Raw genomic sequence first — 12072 nt, 5'->3', positions numbered from 1 at the left:
GCTGCAAATGGTTTTTAACCAAAATGGATGTTTTTGTTAAGACATAAAATATTCATTATTTAAAATTGGCTGATTTTGATAATTCTCAAGCTCTTTCAGATAATATTGATATATTAATTAGTTTTTATTGCATGTTATTTATATTTCATTAGAAATCATAATGTATACAATTTTAGAAACTAAAGTTCTAATATTACAAAAAAAACAGGGACAAAAAGATCAAATTATCCCATTAAAAATGAGTCAAAGACATGAATAAACATTTTTCCAAAGAAGACATCCTGATGGCTAACAGATACATGAAAAGATGCTCTACATCATTCATCATCAGAAAAATACAAATGAAACTACAATGAAATATCACCTCACATCTGTCAGAATGGCTAACATCAACAAGATAAAAAACAAACAGGGGCTGGTGAGGATGTGGAGAAAGGGTAACCCTCTTACACTGTTAGTGGGAATGCAAATGGGTACAAGCAGGTTGGAAAACAGTATGGAGTTTCCTCAAAAGGTTAAAAATAGAACTACACTACAATACAGCAGTTGCACTACTAGGTACTTATACAAATAATACAAAAGTACTAATTTGAAAGGATACATGCACCCCAGTGTTTAGAGCAGCATTACCAACATTAGTCAAGTTGTGGGAAAAAAAAAACAAAAAACAAATGTTCATCATGTGATGAATGGATAAAGAGGTGGTATCTATATACAATAGAATATTACACAGCCATAAAAAAGAATGAAATCATACCATTTGCAATGACATGGGTAGAGATAGAGTATTGTGCTAAGAGAAATAAGTCAGAGAAAGAAAAATGCCATATGAGTTAACTCATATGTGGAATTTAAGAAAAAGAAAAATCATGGGGGAAAAAAGAAGAAAACAAAGAAACAGACTCTTAAATATAGAGAACAAACTGATGGTTACCAGAGGGGGGATGGGTTGGGGATGGGCTAAATAGGTGATGGGTTTAATAAGAGTGCACTTGTGATGAACACCAGGTGTTCTATGTACATGTTGAATCACTAAGTTGTACACCTGAAATTAATATTACACTCTCTATTAACTAAATGGAATGTACATAAAAACTAAAAAAAATCAAGCACATTATATTTTCTTAATATTGTGGATTCTACTTGAAATATATACTTCTTTGGTTTAATATTTGAAATATATATATATACACATACATAATTTCTCCAAGCTTTGAGATTTAATTAAACCTTTTCAACTTAAAAATTGAAAAACTTGCTTGAGCGCAGCTCAACAAGACAAATATTTTTATCTAATATCCATTATGTCAGTCATTTGCCAATTATATAAATTTATATTGATTTTTATTTTTATGCCAACATTATAGTCTTTATTTTGAAAAGGTTTTTGTGGGGTGCCTGGGTGGCTTAGTCGGTTAAGCGTCCGACTTCAGCTCAGGTCATGATCTCATGATCCGTGAGTTCAAGCCCCACGTCGGGCTCTAGGCTGATGGCTCAGAGCCTGGAGCCTGCTTCCGATTCTGTGTCTCCCTCTCTCTGCCCCTCCCCCGTTCATGCTCTGTCTCTCTTTGTCTCAAAAATAAATAAACACTAAAAAAAAATTAAAAAAAAATGTTTTTGGAAAGGTTTTTTTTTTACTGTTTTCTTCTAAGAGTAATATATATATACACACACACACACACACACACATACATTGTATATTTATATATACACACACACACACATGAATGTGTACACATATATATTAGTAAACGAATCAGTAAGTTAGATATTGTGTTAATATAATATTACTACAAGTTAATTTGAAACAATTGATTTTACCATTGTGTAATTATGTGCCACACTTAGGAGCTCTGTACAACCCTGGGTATCTCCAAATGATCGAATCCTTAGGCAGTTTGAAGGGTGGAGCTTCCTTATGAGAAAATTGGAGCAGACTTCAATGACTTGAGTCAGCTGCAAGAGACAAGCTGCAGCCAGCAAATTTTCAATAGTATCTTCTTTTAAATGCAGGACACCTAGATGGTTTGAAAAAGTAAAGAATGATTATATGTCCCATTATGTAAGACATGAATGTGCTAGCTACTTGAATTTTTCATTTTCTCTAATTTCTAGGGCTATCTTTTCTAGTGCACAGTAACCACTGTGGGGATATCTTTTGGGGTCTCAAAATACTCTTTTGAGGCCATCATATGCAAGGGAGTCTGTATAAACACTAATAAGATGGCTGAAGGGAGCCAGACTAGATTATCAAATACAATTGTAGCAAATGAACACTGAACACTATTATTGCAAAGAACAGCAACTAGTTATTTCTTTATAATTTTAGACCTGCATCTAAATCTTATATCAACTGGCTGGTCCAGTTGGAAAACCATGCGACTCTTAATCTTGGGGTCATGATTTAGAGACCCATGTTGGGGGTAGAGATTCCTTAAATAAAAACTTTTAATAAAAGCAAAATAAATGTTATATAAACTGTAAGCAATATGATTCAAGGAGCATTATATTATATTGTATAAGGACCATACAATTGCCCATACAGGTAACATTTATATGGAAAAAAAAAAAAAACATTTGGTAACTAAGTAGAACACTAATGTTATCTGTCCATTTTTTCTTTGCATCTACATTATTAATTGATAAGAATAACTTGCTCAGATATTATGCATAGAACTGACACCTGGCATTGTCTCAAAAGAAAAATAATATTGCTAATAGTTCATAAATAAATGTTTGTATGATTATTTTCTCAGATATAAAAAAAGGCTCTGTTTAAAAATATCTGTGAAGAGATCTTTAAAATATTCAGAGCCATTTAAGCTATTTTCTGTGTGTGTGTGTGTGTGTGTGTGTGTGTAGTTTTTGGAGGAAGCATTATTGATAAATTATTGCAAATGTTATGTTAGTAAGTTGTATTCCTTTTTTTTGTTTATCCAAGCTATAGGTAAGTTATAAAGAATGACATTTTCTATGGATATGTTCTATAAATTATTCTTTGATAGTTTTCCCTGCAAAATGCACTCATATGGAGTCTATATGTTTGCATAAACATAAAGAAAAGAGCTGTGAGATGCTCTGTATTTGGTTCAGCCTCTAAATATGTTGCAAAAGGATCTGGTCCATCAGCAGACTTTCTTGTGTTGTTTTATTTTTGTCCTGGATTTTGAAGGGAAAGTCCTGCCCATATCTCATGAGACCCAGAGAAGTTATCAAGTATTCTCAGCTCCAGATATAAAGCTTAACATCCTATATACATTGAAACTTGGCCTGGTTATTAATAATATTCATTTCTTAATAAATAAAATTGTAAAGCTCCTAGAAGAAAACACTAAAAAATCTTATTGACATTGGTATTGGCAATAATTTCTTGTATAATATACCAAAAGACAGGCAACTACAACTAAAATAAACAAGTGGGACTTCATCAAAGTAAAGAACTTCTTCATAGCAAAGGAAATATAAAATATATTGAAAAGGCAATATACAGAATGAGAGAAAAACACTGCAAACCATATATCTGATAAGGGGTTAATGACAAAAATACATAAAGGACTCATAGAATACAATAGTACAAAAGCAAATAATCCAATTAAAAATGAGCAAATAACCTAAATAAACATTTTTTTCCAAAGACATACAAATAACCAATAGGGACATGAAAATGTGCTTAACATCACTAATTATCAGGTAAATGTAAACCAAAACACATTCCCATTAGGATGGCTATTAGCAAAAAGAGCAGGGATAACCAATGTTGGTGAGGCTTCTAAGAAAAGGGAGTATTTACACATTGTTTGTGGGAATGTAAATAGATACAGCTTTATGGAAAACAGTATGGTGTTTTCTGAAATAATTGGAAAATAAAACTACCTTATCATTCAGCAACTCCACTCCTGATTGTATGTACAAAGAAATAAAATCAGCATCTTAAGAGACATCTGGACTCCCATGTTTGTTGCAGCATTATTAGCAATAGCTAAGATATGAAAACAGCCAAACAATATACAGATCCTTCAACAGTTGGATGTATATATATATATATATATATATATATATATAGCACCTTAGGAATGCCAAGTAGAGTTTTGGTTTCCAGGCAGGGGCTGGGAGGGGGAAATAGGGAGGTTCATCTCAAAAGGTGTAAATTTTCAGTTATAGGAAGTATAAGTTCTGAGAATCTAAAATACAGCATGGTGTCTATAGTTAATAATATGGTATTGGGTACTGTGTACTTGAAAATTATTGAGAGTATATCTTAAGCATTCTCACCACAAAAACAATTAATAATTTGAGATAATGTGTACATCATTATTAATGATTATAATTAATATAATAATAAGGTAATTATTATTAATTATCTTCATCTTAGTAATTATTCCACTTGCATATATATAGCAAATTATCACATAGTACACTTTAAATATAGACACTTATATTTTTCAATTATTCCTCAATAAATTTGGAATTAATTAATTAATTAATTAATATTTCTTGGCCCCCAAACTCATCTTATTACCTTTGCCTTATAGTTTGAGTAAATATGACTTTGTTATTTCAAAGGAAAGACTAAGTCTCTAATATAGAGTTGGACTTTGTATGTACTTTGTATGGACTTTGTATGTATGTAGAGAGTTCCTCTCTAGTTTTTACAAATGAGAATGTATCCACAACATTCAAGAGAAAGACAGATATATGCTTGTATTTTTGTGTTAAAATAGCTTTATTCTCTCAGGGTCAAAATTTTATGTTATATTATTTATCTCTTACTCTTTCATAATACTGAATTTAAAACCTGATTCTGCACTTTACTACCTTCATAAAGTTACTTAACTAGTCAATCCTTCAATTTTCTCATTTGCAGAATAGAAATAATATTAATGTAAGTTATATGATGTAGAGTTATTGTGAGGATTGAATGACTTAATACGTGCCACTTTACCTGTGTAACCATACTGCACCAAGGAATTAAGTGCATTAGGATCAACTCCTTCCATCCTGACCTCTTCTTGTTTGGCTTCAAATACATCATTAGTAAACATTGCAGCAAAATAATAGGACACTGAACTGAGAACCAACCTGGAAATGGGAATGATTCATAGGAACTTAAATGAGACCAGTATATCATTGAAAAGCTTGAAATGCAGTCAATAAGTTTTTAACACTGCTGAGTTCGTTATCTGCATGAATCTTTCACAGTTCAGTAAAGTATAGTGAAATTAGAATGGTGAATTAGGTAAGTTTATTTTCTTTTGAGGATTTGTGATGTTTTACATGTATTTCTTTAAAATTTGGCTCTTTTAAATATCACACAGGGAAATGGATCATATATACTAATGCTTTTTCAATATAGGAAGATAAAAAGATACTTTCCTCAGCATTCTAATTTGTTTTCAATGGACAAATTCATTCTCATTCGAGTGCTTTACTAACAAAATGTTCTGTCTGCATAAGGATACTTACTGATGGGCTGGAATTCGGAGGTGTCCCACAATAAGTAGTACATCACACAGTTGTTTCTCTTTCAGATAGTTCTCAATTTTGTGAAGAGTTTGTTCTGCATGATTTACAGCATGAAACTGCTCCTTAGATCTATGATCATTCATTTCTTCAGGATATTGTGTATCTAATCTAAAAGGGGTGTAAGAGTGAAAATATGGTTTATTCTCTTAGTGAGTATACAAATGTCCAATGCAAATTTTGGCACATCAACTTCTAAGAGAAATATGCTGGATTAGATAAAGTTTAAATATGCCTTCCAATCTTAAATATTTCACTATAATTACTGTCTAGCCTTCCATTAAAGTGAAGTGTCATGATTCATATTTTTACCTGGAATGAAACCATAAATTTGTATAGTTCCATTGCAGGGCTAGTGGTAATTTTTTTATTTTTATTTTTTTTAACGTTTATTTATTTTTGAGACAGAGAGAGACAGAGCATGAACAGGGGAGGGGCAGAGAGAGAGGGAGACACAGAATCTGAAACAGGCTCCAGGCTCTCATCTGTCAGCACAGAGCCCGACGCGGGGCTCGAACTCATGGACCGTGAGATCACGACCTGAGCCAAAGTCGGATGCTTAACCGACCAAGCCACCCAGGTGCCCCGCTAGTGGTAATTTTTATATGCACAAACATAAACTTCAAAATGCCAGCCTTTTTCTTTGATTTTTATTGGTATCACAATTATGTTATTAGGCACAAAATCATAGACATGATTCAAAATATTTTTAAAATTTGATTATGAACTGAAACTTCTCCATAGAATACTCATTACACAACAGAAATATTTCTTGAAGAATCTCAAACTTGAGATTTCTCTACAATATGTCAGCCCCATCAAGAGAATATACAATTTCCATCTTACATATACTTTTTCAGGATTTATTGAGACATAATTAATATAGAACATTGTGTGTGTTTAAGATGTACAATGTAATGAATTAATATATGTATGTATTGTGAAGTTATTACTACAATAAGGTTAATTAACACATCCATCACCTCACATAGTTACCATTTTTCATGTGTGTGGTTAAAACATTTAAGATCTATGATCTTAGGAGAATTTCAAGTTAAGATGGTGGAGCAGCATGGAGATCCTCAGCTTGTCTTGTCCCTGACACAGCTAGATCAGCATCAAGACATTTTGCACACCTAGGAAATTGATCTTAGGTTAACACAACAATCTGTATAATTTGAGCCACAGAACTCAGGAGGTACATGGCACAAAGCTGTGAACTGTGGGAGAAAAGCTGTGGAGGGTAGGAAGCTGTTTTTGCATAGAGAGGATGGAGAAAGGGGGAGAGTGCAGGAAAAACACTAGTCCAAAAGTAGTTAGAGAAAAAGAGAAAGAGTGAAAATACTTGCCCAAATGTAGTTGGACAGAAAGAAAGAGTGAATACACTCACAGGGGACTGAACAAGAAATTTGTTCCCCAAAACCACTGATGGCAAGAAAGGAGAGGGTTTCAATACCACCAGGATTCTATAAACAGTGGAGTTCAGAGTCTAAAGTTCCAGAGCTCAGTGCTTGTGGTGCTCTGGTGAGGAAGCAGGGTGAATCCCCAGGAGCAGGGAGTGGGGTCTGATGGGTCTGTATGCCACATGGGGAGAAGCAGTTCCCCTGCTTGGAGAACATTTGGTAGAGACCATATGGCCTCCCCAAAGGCATAGGTCCCAGCAGACTCTGGAGAGCAGCCACATTTGCTGGTATTGGGACAAAGATGCCAGAGTGCAGTGAAACTTGGTGTCAGCTGTGTTTTGTGATTTGCCATGATCTCTGAATGTCTGCTGTTGCACGATTATACAAACATTTTCTGGGGTGAACTGGCACCCGGCCATTGCTCAGGGAAACCCTCCCCCAGAAAGTTGACATGGGTCCAAGCCACAGGGGTCTCTGAAGTTTGGGGTTTTAAAACACAAAACCATCTGAGATAAAACTCTAGAAGGAGGTGTCCCTTGGCAGGCTGATGGGATGGATAAGGACAGGGTATAGGCAGGGAGTGGATGGAGGTCTGAGACAAAGGAGGGGTGCTTGATCGCAGGTAAGTGAGAGAGTGAATTTCTTGTCCCAGAGACGAGGGAGCTGGATTTCCATGGTCTCCTGCAAACAAGCATGCTCATACATGCACTTATACTCTACACTGATCCAGCACAGTAAGCTAAGCAGTGCCACCTAGTGGGGAACAGAGCCATAACACGGAGGCCTGCCCAATTGCACCCTCTAAGCATAACCCCTAGAAAACCAGCAGAAACCCCTCCACCTGCTTAGTATACGGACTTTAGAGTGATTCATAATATCACTTCTAGGGGAACCTGGATGTAAACTCATTTGGGTTTCATTTTGTTTGCTGGTTCATTTATAACTTCATTTTGTTTGATTCTGTTTTTCAAATATTTTTTTTCTTTTGTTTTCTTGGATATAGAAAAATGTATTTTTATTTTCTTTTTTTAATTTTTAAATTAGTTTTTATTTTAATTTGTAATTTTTAAAATTTTTATTCTATTTTATTTTGTTTTATTCTATTTATTATATACATTTTTAATTTTTAAATTTATTAACTTTTGTCTTTACTTGCTTTTCTTTCCCTTTTTTCTCTGTTCTATCAAGCTTCTTTCAACAGACAGACCAAAACACACCTAAGATATAGCTTCCTTTTATTATATTGTTTTGTTTTTACGTTTTTAATTTTTATTTTATTTTTCTTCCTCCAAAATGACAAAATGAAGGAATTCCCCCCAGAAGAAAGAACAGGAAAATGACAGCCAGAGTCTTAAAACATATATATAAGCAAAATGTCTGAATTAGAATTTACAACCATGACAATAAGTGTACTAGCTAGGGGTTGAAAAACAATAGAATCCAATTCTGCAGACATAAAAGAAGTAAAAGCTAGTTAGGACGAAATCGAAAATACTATAACCAAGATGCAATCAAATAGATGCCACGACAGCAAGGATAGACGAAGAAGAACAGTGAATCAGCAATATAGAACACAAAATTGGGGAAAATAATGAAGCAGATAAAAGAGGGAAACAAAGGCAACAGAGCACAATTCAAGACTTAGAGAACTCAGGGACTTATTAAAAAGGAATAACAACTGAATCATAGGAGTCCCAGAATATGAAGAGAGAGAAGAAAGGGGCAGAAGCATTACGGGAGCAAATTATAGTGGAAAATTTCCTAATCTGGGGAAGGACAGAGACATTAAAATCTAAGAAGCACAGAGAACTCACATTAGCTTCCACAAAAACTGACCATCAACAAAGCATATTATAGCCAAATTCACAAAATACACAGACAAGGAAATAATTATGAATGCAGCAAGGGAAAAAATCCTTAACCTATAAAGGAAGACAGATCAGATTCACAGAAAACTTACTTATCCACAGAAACTCGACAGGCCAGAAAGGAGTGGCAGGATATATTCAAGGTACTGAATCAAAAACAAAACAAAACAAAACAAAACAAAAAGGAGACAATAATTATTTATCCAGCAAGGCTGCCATTCAATATAGAAGGAGAGACAAAGAGTTTCCCAGACAAACATAATCTAAAGGAGTTTGCGACCACTAAACCAGCCCAGCAAGACATTTTAAGGGGGACTCTTTGAGTGGAGAAAAGAAAAAAAAAACAAAACAAAAAAGAACAAAAGCAGCAAAGACTATAAAGGACCAGAGAACATCACTCTACAGGCAACATGATGGCACTAAATTCATATCTTTCAGGACTCTCTCTAAATGTCAATGGACTAAGAGCTCCAATCTGAAGACATAAGGTATCAGAATGGATAAGAAAACAAGACTCATGTATATGCTGTTTACAAGAGACTCATTTTAGATGTAAAGACACCTACAGATTGAAAGTAAGGGGGTGGAAAACATTTGTTATGGTAATGGTTATCAAAAGAAAGCAGAGTAGCCATACTTATATCAGACAAACTAGATTTTAAAATAAAGACTGTAACAAGAAATGAAGAAAGGCATTATATCATAATTAAGGGTTGTATCAACCAAAAAGATCTAACAATTGTTAATATTTATGTCCCCAACATGAAAAACCCAAAATTTAAATCAATTACTCACAAGCATAAAGAATATCATTGATAATCATACCATAATAGTAGGGGACTTCAATACCCCAGTTATAGAAATAAGCAGATAATCTAAGCAGAAACTCAACAAGGAAACAATGGCTTTGAATGATCCAGTGGACCAGATAGACTTAACAGATATATTCAGAACATTTTATCCTAAAGGAGCAGAATACACATTCTTCTCGAGTGCACATGGAACATTCTTCATATTAAACCACATACTGGAAAACAAATCAGCCCTCAAAAAGTACAAAAAGATCAAGATCATACCGTGCATATTTTCAGACCACAAAGATATGAAACTTGAAATAAACCACAAGAAAAGCAATAGAAAAAACATGAATACTTGTAGATTAAAGACCAACCTACTGAAGAATGAATGGGTTAACCAAGAAATTAAAGAGGAAATTAAAAAATACTTAGAAGACAATGAAAATGAAAACATGACAGTCCAAAACCTCTGAGATGCAGCAAAGGAGGTCATAAGAGGGAAGTATATAGTAAGCCAGGCCTTCTTAAAGAAAGAAGAAGGGTCTCAAATACACAACCTAATTTATACTTAAAAGAGCTGGGAAAAGAACAGCAAATAGTGCCCAAACCCAGCAGAAAAAGGGAAATAATAAAGATTAGAGTAGAATTCAATGATACTGAAAAAAACAAAAAACAATAAAAAAAAGTAGAACATATAAAAAAAAAAAAAACAGAAGCTGGTTCTTTGTAAGAATTACAAAAATTGACATACCCCTATCCAGACTGATCAAAAGCAAAAAGGAAACGACCCAAATAAATGAAATCACGAATGAAATAGGAAAGATCACAACTAACAATGCAGAAATACAAACTAATAAGAGAATATTATGATCAATTATACGCCACACATTGGTCAATCTGGAAGAAATGAACAAATTCCTAGAAACATATAACCTACCAAAACTGAAACAGAAAGAAATAGAAAATTTGAACAGACTCATAACCAGTAAAGAAATTGAATAATTAATGAAAAACCTCCCACCAAACAAGAGTCCAGGGCCGGATAGCTTTTCAGGGGAATTTCACCAAACATTTAAAGAAAGATTTAACATGTATTCTTTTGAAGCTGTACCAAAAAAAAAAAAAAAACCCACAAAAAACAAAAAACAAAAAACAAACAAAACAAAACAAAACAAACAAACAAATAAAAAACACCACTAGAGGAAAATTTCCAAAGTCATTCTATGAGACCAGCATTACCTTGATTCCAAAACCAGACAAACACCCCACTAAAAAGGAGAGCTACATACCAATTTCCCTGATGAACATGGATGCAAAAATTCTCAACAATATACTAGCAAACTGGATCCAACAATCCATTAGAAGAATTATTCACCATGATAAAGAAGGACTTATTCCTGGGATGCAGGACTGGTTCACTATCCACAAACCCATCAATGTGACACATCACATTAATAAAATAAAGGTAAGAACCACCTTATCATCTCAGTAGATGCAGAGAAAGCACTGGAAAAAAAATATAGGATCTTTTCATGAATAAAAGAAAACAAAAACTATCAGGAAATCAGGGATAGAAGGAGATCATAAAAGCCATGAACAATAGACCCACCACTAATATCATCCTCAATGGGGAAAAACTGAGATCTTTCCCCCTAAGATCAGGAACATGACAGGGATGTCCACTTTCACCACTGTTATTCAACATAGTATTGGAAGTTCTAGCCTCAGCAATCAGACAAAACAAAGAAATAAAAGCCCTCCAAATCGGCAAGGAGGAAGTCAAGCTTTCACTTTTTTCAGATGACATGATACTCTATACAGAAAACCCAAAAGATTCCACCAAAAACTGCTAGAACTGATCCATGAATTCAGCAAAGTGGCAGGATATAAAATCAATGCACAGAAATCGGTTGCATTTCTATACACCAATAATGAAGCAGCAGAAACAGAAATCAAGGAATGGATCCTATTTACAATTGCACCAAAAAACATAAGATATCTAGGAATAAAACTAACCAAAGAGGTGAAAAATCTACACACTGAGAACTAGAGAAAATTTCTAATAGAAATTGAAGAAGACACAAATAAATGGAGAACATTCCATGCTCACGGATTGGAACAACAAACACTGTTACAATGTTGATACTACCCAAAGCAATCTACACGCTCAATGCAATCCCTATCAAAATAACACCAGTATTCTTCACAGGCCTACAGCACACAAACCAAAATTCGTATGGAACCAGAAAAGACCCTGAGTAGCCAAACCACTCCTGAAAAAGACAACCAAAGCTGGAGGCATCGCAATCCCAGACTTCAAGATATATTACAAAGCTATAATCATCAAGACAGTATGTCACTGACACGAAATCAGACACATAGATGAATGTAACAGAATAGAGAACCCAGAATCAGACCCACAAATTTATGGCCAACTAATCTTTGACAAAGCAGGAAAGAATATCCAATGGAAGAAAGACAGTC

The 12072-nt window shown here is 34.1% G+C and overlaps 1 protein-coding gene across 1 annotated transcript in view; it reads right to left on the bottom strand.

Annotated features, from left to right (window-relative positions):
• The window catches only part of KLHL4 (kelch like family member 4), a 192735-nt gene that overhangs the window by 42750 nt on the left and 137913 nt on the right, over positions 1 to 12072 (bottom strand). Inside the window, 3 exon segments of the mRNA XM_007085586.2 lie at positions 1822 to 2018; positions 4943 to 5079; positions 5464 to 5631. Of these exon segments, the coding sequence (XP_007085648.2) occupies positions 1822 to 2018; positions 4943 to 5079; positions 5464 to 5631 (502 nt within the window).

The sequence above is a fragment of the Panthera tigris genome, chromosome X (assembly GCF_018350195.1).
Source record: "Panthera tigris isolate Pti1 chromosome X, P.tigris_Pti1_mat1.1, whole genome shotgun sequence".
In the NCBI taxonomy this organism is placed as follows: Eukaryota; Metazoa; Chordata; class Mammalia; order Carnivora; family Felidae; genus Panthera; species Panthera tigris.
The sequence above is the reverse complement of the archived record's forward strand: the minus strand, read 5'-3'. Positions and strand labels throughout refer to the sequence as shown.